The sequence below is a fragment of the Xenopus laevis genome, chromosome 8L (genome assembly GCF_017654675.1).
Source record: "Xenopus laevis strain J_2021 chromosome 8L, Xenopus_laevis_v10.1, whole genome shotgun sequence".
NCBI classification, from domain to species: domain Eukaryota; kingdom Metazoa; phylum Chordata; class Amphibia; order Anura; family Pipidae; genus Xenopus; species Xenopus laevis.
The window spans coordinates 133,896,703-133,920,135 of record NC_054385.1 but is presented as its reverse complement, the minus strand read 5'-3'; the positions used below and the strand labels follow the sequence as shown (position 1 = coordinate 133,920,135).

The 23,433-nt window shown below is 48.0% G+C and overlaps 1 protein-coding gene across 3 annotated transcripts; it reads right to left on the bottom strand.

Annotated features, from left to right (window-relative positions):
• Positions 1-292: 292 nt before the first annotated feature.
• shc1.L (SHC (Src homology 2 domain containing) transforming protein 1 L homeolog) lies at positions 293-23,244 on the bottom strand. Of its 3 annotated transcripts, NM_001090463.1 has the most exon segments (14): positions 296-2,858; positions 3,528-3,760; positions 4,097-4,243; positions 4,529-4,589; positions 4,674-4,854; positions 4,934-5,060; positions 5,441-5,492; positions 6,084-6,137; positions 6,394-6,513; positions 7,476-7,539; positions 7,841-7,911; positions 10,095-10,256; positions 13,744-13,792; positions 23,075-23,146. In NM_001090463.1, coding segments are annotated over 13 exon segments (1,413 nt in total). In that variant the 5' UTR covers positions 13,756-13,792; positions 23,075-23,146; the 3' UTR covers positions 296-2,729.
• Between the last annotated feature and the right edge of the window lie 189 nt (positions 23,245-23,433).

Here is a 23,433-nt window from a genome sequence, read left to right as displayed (position 1 = left end):
GTGAATCCATCTAACCCCGTGTTAGAGGGCTCAGCTTGCAGTAACAGCACTTCCTATTTAATGTTGCTCAGGGTTTGTCAGGTGGGGTAGCAGGTAACAATGTGGGTTGCAGGTCTCGCTGGTCTGTAGCAGGAAGTAGAGAGAACCATCTATTCTACAGACACAAATGGGATCAGTTTTGTCCTGACTGGATCCTTACTGACTCGTTCAGCCATATAGGGTTGGTTTTGGGGTGCAGTATTACACAGCAGGGGGCAGATGTACTAAAGAAAGAGAGTCGAGCAGGAACGGGTAAGCTTTGTATAGAAATACTACTTTAATAACAATAAGAAGCAGAATATCTGAGTTCCTTTGGTATAATCGAGGCATATGATTAAAACAATAAGAAAGTGGGACATATACACGGGGGGTCGGGGGTACACGCGTGTGCATGTAAGATATGCAGAATGTGTGCAGGGGTGAGACTTTAGTGGTGGGGTACAAAGTGACATGCAATACAAAGACCAGATTTATGTACATGATTGGGGGGTGAATCATTATATCCCCAATACAGAGAGCGGGGTACAGCCCATTCCCTTCCCCCCTGCACCCCACTCTCTGCTCCGCAGCTGATTGTCTTATGCCCCAGACTGTGGGAGCAGCACAACTATCACTTGCACCCGGCTATGGAGGGGGCAGAGGTTCAAATGCTTTTAAAGGGGAAGTTACTCTCACCACTGACTTATACAATGTTGTAGAGCAGGGAAGTGCGTGTCTCGTCGTTGTTAAACTACAATTCCCAGCAGCCCCACTGAGGCGCAGCAATAGTGCAAGGGACTTGGGCTGGACTCCCCACAGGCAGCAGTTTATTACATTTGCTAATCATTATTATTATTACTAGATTTAAATGATTCTGTTTTGATGGGGAAACTGAACACTATACATTTCCCATGATCCCCCTCCTCCTGGAGTGGATTTTATTGCACTGCTTGTGCTTCTTTGAGGTGTTGCCTAAACAAAGCCCCGCCCACACCATTATATTCAAGACATATTCATGAGATGCCCCTATGGATGTGCAGATCTGGCTCTCTGGAAATGGGGCCCTAAGGGTCCTTTAAAGGGGCAGTAGCCGCCTCTACAAACCCTTTGTAGAACATTTGAAGTTTTTACACTGTACCCCCTGCCCCTAAGGAATCAGGAGATGAACTCAGTGTAAAGTTCCAGCCAATGTTGCCTGTCACTCAGGCTTACAGAGAAGGAGGAGTTTATTATAGGGTAGCCTTATAATTAGATTAACTGCCTTCTCTGCCTGACACCATTTCTCCAAAAGACCGGGAAGTGGCAAGTGAAAGCAAACATAAAATATAGATTGTTCTTATGTAAAGCCCCGGGGTGTACTGCCCCTTTAACACACCTCACCTCACCGAAAGCAGATCAGGAAGATACTAAACATTCATTGAGAGATACACCCCTTTAAAGGGCAAAAAAAATGCAGTGGGTGGAGCCAATGAGAGAGACGCCAGCTTGTTTCATTGTGTCACCCTATGCCAGCACATGCGCTGGGAACATGAAACAAGATGGCGGCTCCCCTGCATTTTGGTTGGGCCCCAGCATCAGACTGGGAGTGAGGTTTGGGCCCCAAAATTGACAGTTGCAGTTTCATTTTTGGCAGAGGAGAATGAATGAGTAAGATGAAGGAAAGGACGGCCTCCCTTAAAACTGCACAGGATTTTAGGGAAATGTTTAATCTGACCAGCATTATCTGATACAGACTTGCCTCCGCCTCTAAATGTTGCGCTACAGGACCTCCCCCACACGAGCCAACCAATAGCGCAACTCCAGCTGGAGGGGCACAAGCCTGTAATCAGGAGATCCATTGGAGATCCAGGTGACTGGGGGTAAGTGCCACCTAAAGACTACCAACAGCAGTAACTAAAGCCCACAACTGAGCATGTGACTAATGGGAGGGAGAAACTACAGGTAACAGGGTCACAGGTGAGTGTGCAATATTCCTGGGCCCTGGCTAAGGCACAGAGTGTGGGACACCCCCAATACTCAGCATTGGCACATTCCCCAGATGCCAGTCTCTTGCCCTGAGGCACAGGGAGGATACCATCAGCTGAAGATGGAGGGGAAGGAACGTGGGATTCATGGCTGGGCACTAAAGCTTGTCCGTCTGTCTCCTACAGGAAGCACATGGCAGGTTTGGGGTGGGAAGTCCTCAGAGCAAACCAACCAATAGTAAGAAAGCACAGATCATATGGTTCCCTCCTCTGGCAGTTGTGAGCCAGTCCCAGGGTGGGTGCCAGGCATAAGTGGGTAAGAGTCAAGCTCCTGCCTGTATGTAGGTGCTGCTTGTGAAGGCACAAGAGAGATTGGTCACATGGAGTGTGAGTATGAGTGTGAGTGTGCTTTCAGGAATCAGCCTGGCATTGTGCTGAATACAGACACTGGCAGTGCCCATGGAAGAGGGAACACAGTAAGGCCCAGCTGATCATAGTCTGTGACTTCAGGTGCAATGGGTGGAGCTTGGGGCTTCTGGGGGCAGTTCTTACATTGCCCTGGCTCTTGTGCAGTTATCAGAGACGGAGCCAAGCTGGGGCCCCATAAGGCTCCTCCTACTACAGTAGGGCCAGCCAGAGGCGTGGCCAGGAGTCACTTGCTCTGGAGAAAGGAAAGACAAACAGAGGTGTGGGTAGTGTTGGTGACGGCTCAAGTGTGAAGGGGCGGAGCCCAGCTAGAAGGCGGGGTCACTGTCTCCGCTCCACCGGCTGCTGAAGGCAGAGCTCACTGCCAGCGGAGATGATGGGCAAGTGATTGTCCATGTGATAGCTGATCAGGTGACTGACACTCTCAAACCTGTGGTCTTTGGTTCGAACCTGAAGAAGGAGAGGCAAAGCGAGAGTTAAACATCAGGATTCCTGACACAGATCATTCCCTCACATTGGGAACAAATATCTAAACTTTGCCCCTTTAATTCCCATTGTAGCTTTGCCTCTGAATCAGCTTTGTGGGCCTGTCCAATGGCTTAGCTGAGGGGGCAGGTCTTAGATCAATTGCCTAATCTAGGAATATAATGAGTGGCAGTTATCAGGCTACTACTTACCACACATCCAAACATATCCGCTAGCAGCGCAGGAAGACGTATCCACGGGAGACGGTAGGATTAATATCAATATCTGGCTTTATTTAAACATACATTGTGGTATAATAGTAGTGGGAGTGCCAAAAACCAACGCGTTTCGTGCCCCACACACTGGGCACTTCTTCAGAGTGCCCAGTGTGTGGGGCACGAAACGCGTTAGTTTTTGGCACTCCCACTACTATTATACCACAATGTATGTTTAAATAAAGCCAGATATTGATATTAATCCTACCGTCTCCCGTGGATACGTCTTCCTGCGCTGCTAGCGGATATGTTTGGATGTATAGGAGTGCTCGGTTGAGTGTTGCCGGGATCCCGTGACAGCTGCGGAGGACGTGGGAGAGAGGAAGGAGTGGGGAGAGCTCCGCCATCGACTCCTCTTTTTGTTATCGGTACTACTTACCACCCCTTCAGGGTCCACAAGCAGCAAGTGTTTGGGCTGGCCACACTGCAGGCCGGTCAGTACGTATTGCCCCGGGGTGGTGGTACTCTCCCGCACCAGGAAGTCTCCATTCACTTTCAGCAGCCTTTCTGCTTCCTTGCGGCTCATCTTACCCTGGTACCAGGGCTCCCGCTTCAGCTGATCCTCCATACTCACTATTGCCTGAGCCGAGGGCAGAGCATCATCAAATGGCTCTAGGGGGGACAATGACCTGTTAGTGGTGCTACCAATGTGATTAGTACATGAGAACGGACTGACCCACAGACATGATGGTACCATTGGTGCATCTGTGGGTGCGTGGCGCAAGTGGGGGGTGCGTGGTGCTATGTGATATGCAGGCTACATAGATTGAGCTACTGAATGGAACCTACTGATGGGGGGTGGTGGTGCATCTGGGGGTGCGCGGTGCTATATGAAATGCAGGCTACTGAGCGACTGAATGGAACGTACTCATTGGGGGTGCGTGGTGCATCTGGGGGTGCGCGGTGCTATATGAAATGCAGGCTACTGAGCGACTGAATGGAACGTACTCATGTCGAAGATGTCCCTTTGGCCGTTTGCTGCCCGCAGAGGCTGCCGTGACTTCTCCAGGTTCTGGACATTGACGTAGGAGGGGTCATCAAAGAGATCAGGGCGATTAGGAGGCCGACTGCAGGGAACTGGGAACCTCTCCCTGCCTGGGGGGGGGGGGGAGAGAGACAAATATGTATCAATAATCAGAACTGCCTGTCCCCAATGAGGTGCCACTGTAACGGAGAAAGATCTATATTGTGGTTACACAATAAACAATCTGATTTGCAGTTAATCTGCCGTTGTGAGTGATTCCCATATTTCACAGTATAATGGAGAAAGATCTGTCATTGGTGGGACCCAAATAAAAGCAACAGTGGGAGGAGTTTCCCAGCTGTCTCCAGCAGCACCCCATATTGGCACACAGACTGAGGGCCCCCAGTGGCTCCTACCTTGCAGTGTGGGCTGCATCTTCCGGGAATCTTGTTCTGCACCAGAAACCTGTCCCACTGGCTGCGGGAGAAAGAAAGAAGTCAGCCTGGGTCAGGTTTGGGTGCAGCACCTGCCTTCCTCTATGTTCCCTGTCCATTAACTTACCAGGGTGGCACCCATGTGATTTGGACTCTGCCTCAGAACTGCGGGCGCAGCCCCATCTCGCAGCCTCATATCTACTACTCCCCCAATAGGGGGCTCTTTCCCTGGGAAATCATTGTAATAGGCGTGGTCTGGGAGCTCCTCCTCTTCCTCGTCCCACGCCGACCCATCAAAACCAGCCATTCTGCCAGGATAAAGGACAAGAGTGAAATTCCCTGACTAGCCCTCTACTTGCCCTTTATTCAGTACTGGGTGCCACTTACCTGTCATGGGGGGTGACCAGTTTGGGGGGATTTTTGAGGTATTGCTTGAAGCGAAGTTCAAAAGCCTGTCCTATTGTGCTGATCACGTCCTGAGCAAGGCCCTCTGGGCACTCCAAGATATGGCAGGCTGCAATACAGACCAACTGTCATGCCTCCTCCTGACCCTGCTTTTTAGCTTTCTTGTATTTCACACTTTTTATCATTTATTTCAATGGGACCTGATTTGACTCTGTGAGTGTTATTATTGAAATTAACATACTTTGCCATGGATTCTGTGTGTAAATATTCAAGTCCAAAAAAATGATGAAATGATTTTTAGCAGGCTTACAGCATGGAGATCTAAATAACAGAAAGATCCCTTATCCGGAAAACCTCAGGTTCTGAGTGTTCTGCATAATAGGTCCCACACCCAAAGTAAAACAAGCCTGTGTTTATATCCTTTGAGTACTTGAAGAATAAGCTGCTTTATTTTCCCCAGATTTTACACTATTTATTCCTTGTACCCACCTCTCTGATTGACTGGATCTTTGGCCACATACGCAACATACTCAGCTGTGTCCTAAGAGGAACAAGGGAATTGATTGGTTACAGACAGCAGGACCAGGGAAGCCTGTATGTACCACCCCTTTACATACATACATACCGTATATACTCGAGTATAAGCCGTCCTGAGTTAAGCCGAGGTACCTAATTTTACCTCCAAAAACTGAGAAAGCTTATTGACTTGAGTATAAGCCGAGTATAAGCCTAGGGTGAGAAATGCAAAAATTCTTGGACGCCGGCGACTAGTCTTGGACGCCGGCGACTAGTCTTGGACGCCGGCGACTAGTCTTGGACGCCGGCGACTAGTCTTGGACGCCGGCGACTAGTCTTGGACGCCGGCGACTAGTCTTGGACGCCGGCGACTAGTCTTGGACGCCGGCGACTAGAATTGGACGCCGGCGACTAGAATTGGACGCCGGCGACTAGAATTGGACGCCGGCAACTATTCTTGGACGCCGGCAACTATTCTTGGACGCCGGCGACCGTTTTTGAGCTTGACCCGAGTATAAGCTGAGGTAGAGGTTTTCAGCATATTTTGGAGGCTGAAAAACTCGGCTTATACTCGAGTATATACGGTACATACATACATACATAGAGCTATACTTACCGGATCTCCCCCAGAAGCAAAAGATATTGACTGCATGTGGTGGTTGGCGATGATCTGTAAGAGGGAGGGGAATGTAATTATTTTCTCTGCCATCATGACCCTCCCCCCACTGTCACATTCATGCAATTACTGTGCTTAGCTAGAACCCTCACATTCCCCCTCTGCTGCACCCCTAGAATGGTAACCGGTGTGTCCATCAAACACAATCCCAGCATCCCCTGAAGTAGGAAGTCACATGACAGCACATAGTACTAGGTGGTCACATGACAGCACATAGTACTACATGAGACAGGTAACCGGGGGCTCTCACCTGTTTGCAGTCGGAAGCCATGAGGTTGAGGCTACTAGTGGACACGGTCAGTGTGATTGGCATGCCTGCAAACTTCAGGTTGCTCTTCCCTAGGATGGAGTTTAAGGAGCGTCCGCAAGTCTTTGGAGGGAACAAGGGGAGAAAGGATTGGACTGAGCAATAATGCAACAGGGGAAATATACAGTGCAGCAGGACAGGTAAGTGGGAATCGGTATTAAGGAAAACAAGGAAGGAGGGAGGGCAACTAAGCAAATATCAATGGTTTAGCAGCAAAAACCAGGGCAAGAGGGTGATACCCACACAGACACAATCTGGCAGCTCTACACACACAGTATTGATTGTGACTACTGATGCTTCAAAGCTAATGAGCTAGCAACATGGCTGAGTAAGTAGCAATATGGCTGCACAGCAACACAAACACTGGGCACATTTGCACCTGGACAATAACCTGTAGCAACCAATTAGAGCCCGGGTTTATTTCTGCAAGCTACAGGTCGAACAGTGAAAGCAAACATTTGATTGGTTGCCATCGGTTACTGGCCAGGCATAAGTTTGTCCAAGGTTTATATATGAGCCCCTCAATGTTATAGGTGGGCAGTTCTAAACGGACAATTCAGTTGAAATGAAAGTCTTCAGGGGTCCCCACCTCTCTTGCACAACAATAAGGGGAGCATGTCTATGTACCTCCAAATAGCAGGGGCTGAAATGCAGTGGCTCAGCTGCAAGGGCAGCTACAGTAGCGCAGGGATCTGCATGGAGAGGAGCTGACCGCTCTGTCCCACAGGCCTCGCCCATCCATTAGCAGATGGAGTCCAGACACAATCATATTGATCTGTTTCCTTTCATTAACCTAATGCCTCCCCTCTCTCTTTAACTCTTCCCATCCCACAGGGGTGAAGGCTCACATTAACTATATAGATGTATATATAAATGTATGTGAGTACAGCTGGCTATGCCTACTAAATGAAGGTTTGGGCAGCTGGGTGGCCTTCAGGTACAGGAGGGATACTGGGAGTTGTAGTACATTATCTGAGAGGTTGATAGTGTCTCTTCCTGTTTTAACATTTTGGGTTCATAGTTACCTTTCTCCTTCGCATTGCCCCCTTTGCTCCTGGGACAGCATCACACACCAGACTTATGGCTTCCCTACATACACACAGAGAAAGGCACTGGTTAGGGGTACAGAGAGGGGCCTGTGGGACAAGACAGATACACACACACAGGCATTCTAGAGTGTGAGCCTTTGGGCCAATCATACAAACTGGGGGATAGAGAGTAGCTGAGCCTGCAGCAATACAACTATATATCATATATATATATCACCTAATGGTTACATTACACAGAGTGTCGTTAATAGGCTATGTAAAGCTCAGTACCAGCTATGGGCCATTTCAGACATTCCCCGGTCTCACTTGTTAATAACACCCCATACAGGCTGGGGACCTACCTTGTGACTTGTGTCCGGGTGTTGAAATCCAAGGCTCTCATTGACTGCAGAACCTCCACACATCCCATGTACTGCAAGAGCACAACAACAGGACATCAGTCACACCCTGGCACTAAGCACAACAGTGTGACAATATCATGTGTGTAACACTGGTCGCAGTGACCCTATGTACCCACACACAGGGGCAGCAGGATATGTGGGACAATAGGACAGCGGGTATGTGTGTGTATAGCGTGTGTGTGTGTGTATAGTGTGTGTGTGTGTATAGCGTGTGTGTGTATAGTGTGCATGTGTGTATAGTGTGCATGTGTGTATAGTGTGCGTGTGGGTATGTGTGCGTGTGGGTATGTGTGCGTGTGGGTATGTGTGCGTGTGGGTATGTGTGCGTGTGGGTATGTGTGCGTGTGGGTGCATGTCAGGGGTATCCAAAAGATAGATTGGGATCTACCAGTAGACATTTAGCTGGTGATCAACAGATCTCAAAACACTGTCAAAAAACAGCTTGTCTAAATCACTCTTCTTCTTTTGATTATATATTATATATTTATTCTATATATTTATTCTGTTAAGGTTACATAAGAAATAGTTGTTTTTTTTTAAATATAGTAATATAAATTCTTATATATGAATATAATATTTAAGTTATATTTTCCATGGAACAGAATGCTAACACTGATATTATGGATGTAGATCATAATGGGACAAAATGACTAAAAGTAGCCCTCACATTAGTAAAGTATGGGCACTCCTGATGTATGTGTATCGTGAGTATGTATATAGTGAGTATGTGTATAGTGAGTATGTGTATAGTGAGTATGTGTATAGTGAGTATGTGTATAGTGAGTATGTGTATAGTGAGTATGTGTATACAGGAACAGCCACCCCCTGCCCTAGGAACAAGTGACGGTTAGTAACAGATGTGTGTATGGGGGGGCAGCAGAGGTGCAAGTATGTAATCACACAAAAGTGTTAGCTTATGAGTCAATAAACAGACGACAGATGTTTATGTCAGTACTATTGTGGCATGTGTATGTGTGCATATGGGTAGTAGGGCTGCTTGGCACAGCTATACAGCAATAGTTGAGTGAGTATATGTGTGTGTTGGTACTACGGCAGGGCACAGCTATACAGCAAGAGGTGAGTACAGGGTAGGGGCAGTTGAGTGAAGGGGCAATAACAGCTGGGTGTAGAAAGAAGGAGCAGAGAGAACAGCCAGGAGTAGAGGGTAGGGCCAGGAAGATAAAAGCAGAAAAAGCACCTAGGAGTACAAAGAGTAGGAGCAGAGAGATCAGCCAGGAGTAAAAGGAATGAGCCAGAGAGAAGCCAACCGTAGAGTAGAGAAAGAGAGAGAAGCCGGGAGTAGAATGTAGGGACAGAGAGAGAAGCCAGCAGTAAAAGGCAGGGACAGAGAGAGAAGCCGGGAGTAGAGAGAGCCAGGTAGAAGGCAGGGACACAGAGAGAAACCTGGAGTAGCGGGAGCTAGGAGTAGAAGGCAGGGACACAGAGAGACTCCGGGTGCAGGAGCCAGGAGTAGAAGGTAGAGACAGAGAGAGCAGCTTGGAGTAGAGGCAGCCAGGAGTAGAAGGCAGGGACAGAGAGAGAAGCTAGGTGTAGAGGGAGCCAGGAGTAGAAGGCATGGAAAGAGAGAGAGAAGACTGGTGCAGAGAGAGCCAGAAGTAGAAGGCAGGGACAGAGAGCGAACCAGGGAGTAGCGGCAGCTAGGAGTAAAAGGCAGGGACAGAATAGCAGCTGGTAGTAGAGGTTAGGGTCAAAGAGAGTAGCCAGGTGTAGAAGGCAGGGGAAGAGGGAACAGCTGGAAGTAGGGTGTAGAGGTAGCGGGAGCAGCCATGAGTAGAATATAACAGAGAGAACAACTGGGAGTAGAAGGTAAGGGTAGAGTGAACAGCCAGGAGTCGAAGGTAGGGGCAGGAATAGCAACTGGTAGTAGAAGTTAAAGGCAAAGGTAGCAGCAAGGAGTAGAAGGTATGGGTAGAGGGAGCAGATGGGAGCAGCAGGAAGGGGTATAGGAAGCAGCAGGTAGGGGTATAGGAAGCAGCAGGTAGGGGTATAGGAAGCAGGTATGGGTAGAGGGAGCAGATGGGAGCAGCATTCCCTCCAGGAGAAGAGGGAACAGCCAGGGTAGTGGCTGGGAGTAAATGAGAGGGTTTGGGTGATACAACAGATAAAGTTGCCATGTTGCCCAAGTTGCAGCCAAGAGAGAAGTAGCCCAATAAAGAGAGAAATGTGCCCTTACCCTGACCAGATAGGGAACTCCGGGGCCCATGACCTTGTCGTCGGGGTGCAGCCAGCCTCGGGTGGGTTTATTGACAAAGCTCCCGTGTCTGGTCCATTCATCACCAGCCAGTTGTCCTCCTTCCACCCGGGACTTTCTCCCGCAGCTCAGTTTGTTCATATCCTGTGAGAAAACAGTGAAAGTGCCGCCTGATTCTGGGCTACTGCCTTCATTGTGGGGGTCCCCTTGCTCCCCGGGGCTGACACTCTCCTTGGAGGAGAAGCTGCGCAGGTTGAGCAGATTGGCCGGGTTGGAAAGTTTCAGGTTGCCCATTTTGGGGAAAAAGGAGCACAGGGTGGTGGGACTCTCCTCCGACTCAGAGGAAAGCTCGGCCAGCATGGGGGCCAGGGAGGAAGAGGAGGCTGAGTGGGCCACAGACTGGGACACCATCATTTCCACTGAAGGACTGAGGGGCCCAGCAGCCAAAGCCTCTTCCACCGAGCTGAGCGACTCATTACGAAGGTGATTGTACTTGGTTTTGGGAAGCAGATCCATGATGCCAGCGGCCAGCTTGCACTCTACAGCAAGGGGGGGTCGGCTTCTCATAGTCTGGTGCCGGCCAAACGCGCTGTCTACATGGATCTCCCTCTGGGACCCCACATTGGTACAGACCCCTTGGTTATAAAGGGGAGCCAGGTATTAGCATTCAAGCCCAGGAGGGGAGAATCCAGCAGGAGAGAAGCAGGTCCTGATCCAGTGAGAGCCCAAGAGAGCTGACAGTCTCTGGGAGCAAGTGCCACACAGCGTGGCCCCTCCCACCAATCAATACATTCCCCCTGCCGCAAGCAAAGGGAACAGGACAGGCTGCTGGGTGGGTAGTGACACCCTAACGATGGAGGATATGAGCCAGGCGTGTGACAGCACCCAGCAGGAAGGTGCTCCGAGTCCCCCCTCCCCTCCAGCAGAGGAAATGCAGAGGGTGAGAAATAAATCCATATATTTATATATCCGGCCTAATGGGGGCTCCTCTAGGGGAAAGGTCAGTGGGGGGGGGGCTAATCCTCGTGGGAAGATGGACAGATGGACAGCAGGCCGGGGGCAGGGAACGCCATTATTCCACCTGCCTCCATTCACATCTCCCAGCCGACACCTCTGTGGCCCCCAAGCCCAGGCAGCAGGGAGAGAGCTCAGGTGCAGGAGGAGGGGGACCCCAGGCTGGGAGCTGCTGTACAGGATCAGAGTGAGTGTGAGTGTGAGCGAGTGTGAGTCAGGATGAATGGAGACACTGCTGCCTGATTACCTATTCACTGGCTGCCGGGAGTACTGGCCAATAGCAACGCTCTGCTGACTCACCCACCTACTGACACCCCCACCCACTCATTTCCTCTCAATGAAACCAGCACCTGCTCCATCTCCTCATTACACTGCTGGGCCCCAGAGCTGACACTCTACAGCTTGCAAACCTCTGCCCAAACACCACCTCCCTCTGAGAGGTCGGATTCTGCTAAGCCTTGCACAAATTACACTGACAATATGTGTTAGGGGTGAGTGATTATTTGTACCCTGGGTACCCCTGGAACTATAGCAGGGTGACACCCCAATGTTTCTATATATCTGTAACCTTGTTATGAGCTAAGGGGGCCCAGTCTGAAGGTCAGTTAGGGGGAGATTTGGGGTGAGTGTTTATTTGTACCCTGGGTACCCCTGGAACTATAGCAGGGTGACACCCCAATGTTTCTATATATCTGTAACCTTGTTATGAGCTAAGGGGGCCCAGTCTGAAGGTCAGTTAGGGGGAGATTTGGGGTGAGTGATTATTTGTACCCTGGGTACCCCTGGAACTATAGCAGGGTGACACCCCAATGTTTCTATATATCTGTAACCTTGTTATGAGCTAAGGGGGCCCAGTCTGAAGGTCAGTTAGGGGGAGATTTGGGGTGAGTGATTATTTGTACCCTGGGTACCCCTGGAACTATAGCAGGGTGACACCCCAATGTTTCTATATATCTGTAACCTTGTTATGAGCTAAGGGGGCCCAGTCTGAAGGCCAGTTAGGGGGAGATTTGGGGTGAGTGTTTATTTGTACCCTGGGTACCCCTGGAACTATAGCAGGGTGACCCCCAATGTTTCTATATATCTGTAACCTTGTTATGAGCTAAGGGGGCCCAGTCTGAAGGCCAGTTAGGGGGAGATTTGGGGCGCGTGCTTATTTGTACCCTGGGTACCCCTGGATGCACTAAAGGGCTGAACATGATGGACAATGTGACCTTTGGAGAGTCAGTTGATTTCCTGGCACGGCATGGGATGGGGGTAAGTACTAAACTACCCGGGATATGTTTGGGTAAGACAGGCGGAGCTCCCTACTAAGTGCCCCAGGAGTACAGAGCAAGTAGGAAATAGGAATAATGTATTTGGCAGGGGTATTGGTGCCTGGCACAGGGTGGGTAAAGTAGAGGGTGGGTACCAGGAGCTGATGCAGGAGTCACTGCCTTGTAGAGATGGCAGCCCTGCCAGTTACACAGAGACAGGTTATCCAGCAAGTGGCACAAAAGGAAGAGCGCACAGAGGAGGGAGAGGGTTAAATGCAGTAGGAAGAGAAGTGGTTTCATTGAGCAGCTTCCCAGCAGAGGGGGTAAGGGAGGGACAGCATGGGCAGTGACATACACTACAGAAAGCTCAGTCTCCTACTCCCCCTCCTTTCCTTCCTCAAACCTCCCCCCCCCAACACTTTCCGCTGGCCTCCAAAGCAGATTTTCTATTAATTGCCCATCCAGTGTGTCCCTGGGGAGGGCCGGCTTCCTGCATCTCTGGCTCACAGCCCGGCCCCCCCTCAGCACGCAGGAAGGGACTGAGTATCTCTGGAGAACCTGCTTCCCCCTCCTACCTACTAACCCTTTCCCTGCCAGACCATCCCTATAGCCCACAGCCAATACAGCAGTCCACCCACCCAATAAAAAGTTAACCCTGCGGCCATGTCTCCCAGGAATCAGCAGGGACTGCTGGGAGTTTATTAGGGGAGCTGTATAGACAACAGCCCTGATCTGTTCCACAATACAGAGAGGTGGGGGTAAAATCAACCCCCCAGCAGGGATAACAAGGGATGTTTTATATCTGCCAGACCAATTCTTATACTGGATTATTAGCCCTGTCCTAATATTCTGCCCCTCATGCACAGACGCACTTCTAGTATTACCCACCCAGGGGCAGGTTAGGTCTCGTTCTTCCATAAGGCCCTTTAGCCTGTGAGCAAAGTACTGACCACTGTCCCTCACTCGATGGCACGGAGATAATCATGTGATCAGGCAGGTGGGTAAGTGGCACAGGTGGTGTGGGATGTGGTAGGTATGTAACCCCCAGGAATGGCAGGGCCCCCCAGCAGCTTGTATGAAGTGTGGCGCATCACACATGCAGATTTATGCACCGAGGGACCCAGGAGGAGACTAGGCACAAAGCTGCCCAGGATACACCACACGGAGAGGTAATATCATGAACAATTTCCAAGGATAAATGATTGAAAATAAATGTGTATAAACTGGGGAGCAATAAGACACCCCAAAAGAAGGACAGGAGAAATAAAAAGGCAGTGCCCTCCACCGTATCAGAACACCCAAGAACCACACAGAGCCCCCCACCAGCAAGAGAACAGCATGGTGGGCAGGTGGGTGCTTACCACATACTCCATGTCTGGTGCCAATAACAAACCCCCTGTCTTCTACAGCCTGTGGGTAACAAAAAGGGGGTTAAGTGAGGGGTCACACTGGATAATAAGGGGCCCTGCTGACTCCCCTGTGGGCCAGTTATACAGATACATTGGCTGAGAGCAAGAGGCGGGGCCAATTAGGAAGGAAGAAGTGACACAAGAGAAATGATTTCTATAAAACAGTGACGTGCCAATCATACAGGCTCCCATGTGTTACTGGGCAGTGCCACATCCCCCCATGCCCACAATGTGCCACTAATAGACATGGTACAATACCCAGCAGCTTCTCATTCACACCAAAGCTCATTGTACAACAAGGTAACACATTAGTTACACCCTTCACTTGCCTCCTACTAGTTACTCCTCACTCCTCACTCTTACTTTCCTGTCCCAGCTCAACGACCAGGAACTCTGTCACCCCCTAGTGGCTACACTGTTCTGTCAGTCCTGCATTATTAATAATAATATTATTACTTATCCTTTAACTCTATCTGCACAATTCAGCAGGAACAGCCCCTAAGTTTGCTCATAGTCTGTACAGAGAGATCCCATAAAACTATGGCACATAGGTATTCCCTGTACTAAGAACAATAAAGCAGGAACAGCCCCTAAGTTTGCTCATAGTCTGTACAGAGATATCCCATAAAACTATGGCAGCATAGGTATTCCCTGTACTAAGCACAATTCAGCAGGAACAGTCCCTAAGTTTGCTCATAGTCTGTACAGAGAGATCCCATAAAACTATAGCAGCATAGGTATTCCCTGTACTAAGCACAATTCAGCAGGAACAGTCCCTAAGTTTGTTCATAGTCTGTACAGAGAGATCCCATAAAACTATGGCAGGATAGGTATTCCCCTGTACTAAGCACAATTCAGCAGGAACAGTCCCTAAGTTTGTTCATAGTCTGTACAGAGAGATCCCATAAAACTATGGCAGGATAGGTATTCCCCTGTACTAAGCACAATTCAGCAGGAACAGCCCCTAAGTTTGCTCATAGTCTGTACAGAGAGATCCCATAAAACTATGGCAGGATAGGTATTCCCCTGTACTAAGCACAATTCAGCAGGAACAGCCCCTAAGTTTGTTCATAGTCTGTACAGAGAGATCCCATAAAACTATGGCAGGATAGGTATTCCCCTGTACTAAGCACAATTCAGCAGGAACAGCCCCTAAGTTTGCTCATAGTCTGTACAGAGAGATCCCATAAAACTATGGTACATAGGTATTCCCTGTACTAAGCACAATTCAGCAGGAGCAGTCCCTAAGTTTGCTCATAGTCTGTACAGAGAGATCCCATAAAACTATGGCACATAGGTATTCCCTGTACTAAGCACAATTCAGCAGGAACAGTCCCTAAGTTTGCTCATAGTCTGTACAGAGAGATCCCATAAAACTATGGCACATAGGTATTCCCTGTACTAAGCACAATTCAGCAGGAACAGTCCCTAAGTTTGCTCATAGTCTGTACAGAGAGATCCCATAAAACTATGGCAGCATAGGTATTCCCCTGTACTAAGCACAATTCAGCAGGAACAGTCCCTAAGTTTGCTCATAGTCTGTACAGAGAGATCCCATAAAACTATGGTACATAGGTATTCCCTGTACTAAGCACAATTCAGCAGGAGCAGTCCCTAAGTTTGCTCATAGTCTGTACAGAGAGATCCCATAAAACTATGGCACATAGGTATTCCCTGTACTAAGCACAATTCAGCAGGAACAGTCCCTAAGTTTGCTCATAGTCTGTACAGAGAGATCCCATAAAACTATGGCACATAGGTATTCCCTGTACTAAGCACAATTCAGCAGGAACAGTCCCTAAGTTTGCTCATAGTCTGTACAGAGAGATCCCATAAAACTATGGCAGCATAGGTATTCCCCTGTACTAAGCACAATTCAGCAGGAACAGTCCCTAAGTTTGCTCATAGTCTGTACAGAGAGATCCCATAAAACGATAGCACATAGGTATTCCCTGTACTGAGTGGGGGAATGTTACTTTTTGGCACAGCCAGTATACAAATTGTCCCAGGCCTGTATTGGAAGCCATAGGGGTGGTCAGGAGTCTAAGGTGCCAGCAGACTAAACTATATATAAAGCGACAGTAGCACTGATCTATGGGAACCTATCCTGCCTGTACTATAGCAGTAGTCTGGTAACAAAAACAAAAATAGTAGAAGAACTACTGGTGGTTACACAGCCTGGAATAAATAATTTGCAGGTAACTGCTGGAGTTCTTCTCACATTTCAGTTTTGACAGCTGCTACAGTTACGTTGCAAGCCCAGAACAACTGCACGGAAGTGGAACAGAATATTTTGATTGTATTGTACAGACCACCAACAACCCCCTTCCTTGGTCTGCCTGACTATACACATTACATTCTTATGCCTGCCCCCAATACATAGTCTATCCCACCTGTACATCACTATATCTTCACCCCCTATATACTATACACAGCCGATTTAAAGGGGCAGTACACCCCCCATGTGCAGCATGAGTGCACAAGCCATATTCATTGCATTCATGTTGCTCATGATGTGGCCCCTTTAACACCTGGGAGTCTATGTGGGAGCTGATAAGCCGTACTACACAACACCCAGCACCCACACAAAAGGCACTCACCTTCCCCACTCCAGCACAAGTAATGCCCCGGTGCAGCCCTCTCAATTCCCAGAGTTGGGACAGGCCCTGACACACATAGAATTCCTGCCCGCAGGCTGGAGCCTCCCCATTGCTAGAGAGGCTGAGCTAACTACTCTGTACCCCCTCCCCCATACAGGGAGTGATACGACTGCAAGCTCTTTGCCCAAGTGAGTTATGTGGACACAGCCCTTTGTGCTGCACTTGAATCTAGAATAGTGAGAGCTCAGCAGAACTGCAACCCCCACCCATTTCCTGCACAGTGAGAATAAGATGGAGCCTGCTACCCGCTGCTGCACCATCATCATCATCCTCATTCATGCAGCATCACATCTGCAGGTTTGAAAGGAAGGGGAGAGAGCCTGATAGGAGGTGGCAGGGGGTTCTAGAGACGGGCACATCAAATACTGGGGACTCAGAACAGAGACTCAGGGTCTCACTTGAAGAAATCTAACATTACCCTAAAGAAAGTTTCACTTGCTCTTATTTTTTAGGGCAAAAGGAATCACAGAAAGGACACAAATACAATCCAGACTGCTTGCTGGTTGCTAGGGCCAGTGATCCTGGCAACCAGACAGCATTTTAACTGCCAGCATAAAGGGGTTGTTCAAATTCCAAAATTATTCTTATTGTTCACCAGAAATAACTTTTCCCAATTGCTTTTTATCTTTTATTGTTTTTTCAAGATTTAAGATTTAAGTTTAATGTTCCTGTCTCTGGTGTTTCAGTTTGGAAGCTCAGTAATCCTGGAGCATCTGAACCGATACAATTTGCTACAATTAGTTGATACAATTAGTTGATCCATTTCTCAGCAGCATGTTGGAGTATTTGCAACTATTGTATCAATTGTAATGGGATTCTGTTCAGCAGGGACAAAGATAACAAATGTATCAACTAAATGTATCCATTTAAAGAGTCTCTCAGCTGCTTTAGAAGGTGAAAAATTAATCTTTATACTTCAATATTAGAAAAAGAGAGTCACAAATAGAAAGTAATTGGTAAAAGTCTTTATTTCTGGTGAACTGTCTGAAACTAACTGAACTAAAAAAAAGTGTTTGAAGGTGAACAACTCCTTTAAGGTCAGAAGGGGAAGACAAATAATGTAGACTATCGAGTATTTCCCCCTGAGCTCATATGCAGGGGAACTTCCCCTTTACTGTCAGCACAATTACCTGTGTAAAGAGCAGAGTAAGGCCACGTGCTGCCCTGCCCCGGGCTACACAAACACTGAGAGCAGCCAAAGGCAACGACAAAACAAAGGGAACAGAATCAAGGCAGCTCATAGGGTTGGGTGCAACACAAGCAGGGCGCAAAACAACCAGGGCGCAATAAACAGGAGGGCGCAATACAACCAGGGCGCAATACAGAAAGCGCGCAATACAGAAAGGGCGCAATAAACAGGAGGGCGCAATAAACAGGAGGGCGCAATAAACAGGAGGGCGCAATAAACAGGAGGGCGCAATACAACCAGGGCGCAATACAACCAGGGCAAACCAGGGCGCAATACAACCAGGGCGCAATACAACCAGGGCGCAATACAACCAGGGCGCAATACAACCAGGGCGCACCAGGGCGCAATACAGCCAGGGCGCAATACAGCCAGGGCGCAATACAGCCAGGGGACGCAATAAACAGGAGGGCGCAATACAACCAGGGCGCAATACAACCAGGGCGCAATACAACCAGGGCGCAATACAACCAGGGCGCAATACAGCCAGGGCGCAATACAACCAGGGCGCAATACAACCAGGGCGCAATACAGCCAGGGCGCAATACAGCCAGGGCGCAATACAGCCAGGGCGCAATACAGCCAGGGGACGCAATAAACAGGAGGGCGCAATACAACCAGGGCGCAATACAACCAGGGCGCAATACAACCAGGGCGCAATACAACCAGGGCGCAATACAACCAGGGCGCAATACAGCCAGGGCGCAATACAGCCAGGGCGCAATACAACCAGGGCGCAATACAGCCAGGGCACAATACAGCCAGGGGACGCAATAAACAGGAGGGCGCAATACAACCAGGGCGCAATACAACCAGGGGACGCAATACAGCCAGGGGACGCAATAAACAGGAGGGCGCAATACAACCAGGGCACAAAGGAATAAAGCAGCTGCATCTGTGTAACATTTCCAGAACTGCCCCCGTGCCAATAATAAAACAGACAAATCTTTAGAAAAGCTTCATGTGTTCATGGAATAAGGAGTGAAATACACTGAACTGACTCACTCCAGCTACTCTCCCCTGGGCCCCTCAGCTGTCTGTCTGTCTGTCTGTCTGTCTGCATACAACTTTGTGTCGGTTACACACATGCAGTGTATGGGCAATGGCAGTGCCCACCCATGTATTAGAGCTGTCAATCAAACAGGGACCCCCATATTAGAGAGCCAGAGGGGAAGGGAATGGAATAAAAATGGGGGAAATAATAATGGGGGTCACACTACAGAAGTAAGATTGTTATTTCCATGACACGGCACTGAATTTGCTGCAGTTCCCCTTTAACATGAAGCCAAATTAGCCGGACTGCGGTGGCTCAGTGGCCAGAGGTGGGTAAGTACACAAGCATTTCCTCCACTGCAGGTAAGTACTGGCCCAGCCTGGAATTCCACCTACAGGTTCCTGCACGACAAGGAGAAGCCAGACTACTGCTGCTGCGAGTCTGTACTGGCCTGTTGTTCCTTCTACAACCTCATTATACTGCTGCCTGTCTGTCTGGAATTACTATGCACCAATTACTGCAGCTAATCACTCGCCTCCCTATTAGCAACTCACCTCTCTGTACAAGTAAAGGTGGCCATACACGGGCCAATAACAGCCGGAGACAGACAGTGGCCCGTGTATGGGGCCCGCAGACAGGCTTCACCCACATCACATGGGAGGAAAAATCCCGTTGGATCGCGGCCGCATCTATTCGTTGATGTGCCCCCGCGATCCGACCGCCATTACTATTCGTTAGGATCCGATCGTTGGACCATAGGGCTCACGATCGGATCAGCTAAATATTGCCCACCCCAAGGTGAGCATAATGGGGAGAGATCCACTCGTTTGCTGACATCACCAAACGAGTGGATCTCTCCATGTATGGCCACCTTTATACAGTTATATCTTATTTATATTCATGTTCCACCCAATGCCTCTCTCTAGTTACACTAATACCCCTGTATAACACTGACAGGAAACACTAATACCCCTGTATAACACTGACAGGAAGTACTGATACCCCTGTATAACACTGACAGGAAGTACTGATACCCCTGTATAACACTGACAGGAAGTACTGATACCCCTGTATAACACTGACAGGAAGTACTGATACCCCTGTATAACACTGACAGGAAACACTAATACCCCTGTATAACACTGACAGGAAACACTAATACCCCTGTATGACACTGACAGGAAACACTTATACCCCTGTATAACACTGACAGGAAACACTTATACCCCTGTATAACACTGACAGGAAATACACTATACCCCTGTACTAACACTGACAGGAAACACTTATACCCTGTAAACACTGAACAGGAAACACTTAATACCCCTGTATAACACTGACAGGAAACACTTATACCCCTGTATAACACTGACAGGAAACACTTATACCCCTGTATAACACTGACAGGAAACACTTATACCCCTGTATAACACTGACAGGAAACACTTATACCCCTGTATAACACTGACAGGAAACATAATACCCCTCTATAACACTGACAGGAAGTGCTGATACCCCTGTATAACACTGACAGGAAACACTAATACCCCTGTATAACACTGACAGGAAGTACTAATACCCCTGTATAACACTGACAGTAAACACTAATACCCCTGTATAACACTGACAGGAAACACTAATACCTTGTATAACACTGACAGGAAGTACTAATACCCCTGTATAACACTGACAGGAAACACTAATACCCCTGTATAACACTGACAGGAAGTACTGATACCCCTGTATAACACTGACAGGAAGTACTGATAACCATGTATAACACTGACAGGAAGTACTAATACCCCTGTATAACACTGACAGGAAACACTAATACCCCTGTATAAAACTGACAGGAAGTACTGATACCCCTGTATAACACTGACAGGAAGTACTGATACCCATGTATAACACTGACAGGAAACACGAATACCCCTGTATAACACTGACAGGAAGTACTGATACCCATGTATAACACTGACAGGAAGTACTGATACCCCTGTATAACACTGACAGGAAGTACTGATACCCCTGTATAACACTGACAGGAAGTACTGATACCCCTGTATAACACTGACAGGAAGTACTGATACCCCTGTATAACACTGACAGGAAGTACTGATACCCCTGTATAACACTGACAGGAAGTACTGATACCCCTGTATAACACTGACAGGAAACACGAATACCCCTGTATAACACTGACAGGAAGTACTGATACCTTGTATAACACTGACAGGAGTGCTGACTGTATAAATGAAAACCTATACTGTATAACACTGACAGGAAAAATCTGATAACATGCAGGAGTTGATACCCCTGTATAACCTGACGGAAGTACTGATACCCCTGTATAACACTGACAGGAAGACGAATACCCCTGTAATAACACTGACAGGAAGTACTGATAACACTGTATAACACTGACAGGAAGTACTAATACCCTGTATACACTGACAGGAAAGTCACTAATACCCCTTATAACACTGACAGGAAGTACTGATACCGCCTGTAAACACTGACAGGAAGATACACATACCCCTGTATAAACTGACAGGAGAACACTAAGTACCCCTGTATAACACTGACAGGAAGTACACTGATACCCATGTATAACACTGACAGGAAGTACTATCCCTGTAAACACTGACAGGAAGTACAAGATACCCCTGTATAACTGACAGGAAGTACTGATAACCCTGTATAACACTGACAGGAAGTACTGATACCCCTGTATACACTGACAGGAAGTACTGATACCCCTGTATAACACTGACAGGAAGTACTGATACCCCTGTATAACACTGACAGGAAGTACTGATACCCCTGTATAACACTGACAGGAACACTAATACCCCTGTATAAACACTGACAGGAAGTACTATACCCTGTATAACACTGACAGAGAGTCTGATACCCTGTATAACACCTGACAGGAAAACTAATACCCCTGTTAACACTGACTAGGAAGTACTGATACCCCTGTTATAACACTGGACAGGAAGTACTAATACCCTGTATAACACTGACAGGAAGTATGATACCCTGTATAACACTGACAGAGAAGTACTGATACCCCTGTAATAACATGACAGGAAGTACTGGATACCCTAGTTAACACTGACAGGAAGTATGATACCCTGTATAACACTGACAGAAACCAATATGTATACACTGACAGGAAGACTATACCCTGTATAACACTGACAGGAAGTATATCCCTGTTAACACTGACAGGATACGTACTGATAACTCGGAAAATTGTTATAACACTGACAGGAAGTACTAATACCCTGTATATAACTGGACAGGAAACATATACCCCTGTATATAACACTGACCCAGGAAGTACTGATACGCCTTGTAATACACTGGACAGGAAACGACGAATACCCCTGTATAACACTGACAGGAAGTAGCTGATACCTGTATAACACGGACAGGAAGTACTAATACCCTGTATAGTAAAAAACACTGACAGGAAGTACTGATACCTGTATAACACTGACAGGAAACACTAATACCCTGTATGAACACTGACAGGAAGTATATCCCCTGTATACGAATACTGATCCAGTATAGACAGCTGACAGATACTGATAGCCGCCTGTATAACACTGACAGGAAACACTAATACCACTGTATAAACACTGGACAGGAAGTTACCTTATAGCCTCTATGAATACCCCTCGTATTACACTGACAGGAAACACTTAATACCCTGTATGAAACTGACAGGAGTACTAATACCGCGCTGTATAACACTCGACAGGAAACGACTAATTACCGCAGCCTGTATAACACTGACAGGAAGTAGCTATACCCCGTGTAATAAGCACTGACAGGTAAGCAATAATACGCTGTATAACACTGACAGAAGGAAAGTCGTTACCACAGGAAGTAGATACGCCCTGTATAACACTGACGGAGGGAAACGACAAATACCCTGTATAACCTGACAGAAAACAATACCCTTGTATACACTGGACAAGAAGTACTAATACCGCTGCCTGTATAACACTGACAGGGAAGTAATGATACCCTGTGATAACACTGACGAGGAAACACCATTACCCCTGTATAACACGTGACAGGAACAACAAATAGCCTGTATAACTGAAGGGAAGTACTGATACCCCTGTATAGACCCAGAAAAACAAAGGAAAAATAAAAAGATACTCCCCGTATAGACCACTGGACAGGAAACACTAATACCCCTGTATAACACTGACAGGAAACACTAATACCCCTGTATAACACTGACAGGAAGTACTGATACCCCTGTATAACACTGACAGGAAGTAGTAGTTAATAAATCCAGCGCTGACGGGACAGAGCGGTGTATGAGGGAAAGTTCACAGCCTGGTACATATAAGGTGTTCCAGTAAATTCAGTCAGCCCCTCCCCTAATTAGGTGACAGGCCGATACACATGAGAATCACTCACCAGGGAAGCATGAAGCGAGTGTGGCCTGTGAGGCGCTGGCCGGAGCTTAACTCTTTCCCTCTAGAAACTTTCCGCTCTTCCCGGCCCCGAACTCCGAACTTTCCGCGCTTCTTCCGGCTTCGCCAAGCCGTTGCGTCACTTACGTGTCCTGGGTGGAGAATCCGGACAGGGGAGCGGCCATCTTGGAGGCGGGGAGATTGCGTCTCGTACCTCGTTATGGCGCTTCGGAATGTAAGACACTTCCCAAGCAATTGATTGGTTAAGGAAGAAGTTCGCGATGTTCTGATTGGCCGGCTATGGGCAGCCAATGGGAAAGACGTTCGGGCAAGTTTGAAAAGATAGATATTGGCGGGTAACGG

Coding starts and splice junctions, on each gene's coding strand:
- shc1.L (XM_041571958.1), bottom strand. CDS start 10,679: ATGAGAAGCCGACCCCCCCTTGCTGTAGAGTGCAAGCTGGCCGCTGGC. Junction 7,540..7,840: donor ACCCGGACACAAGTCACAAG/GTAGGTCCCCAG, acceptor GTGTGTATGTAG/GGAAGCCATAAGTCTGGTGT. Junction 4,590..4,673: donor ATCACATGGGTGCCACCCTG/GTAAGTTAATGG, acceptor TTTCTCCCGCAG/CCAGTGGGACAGGTTTCTGG.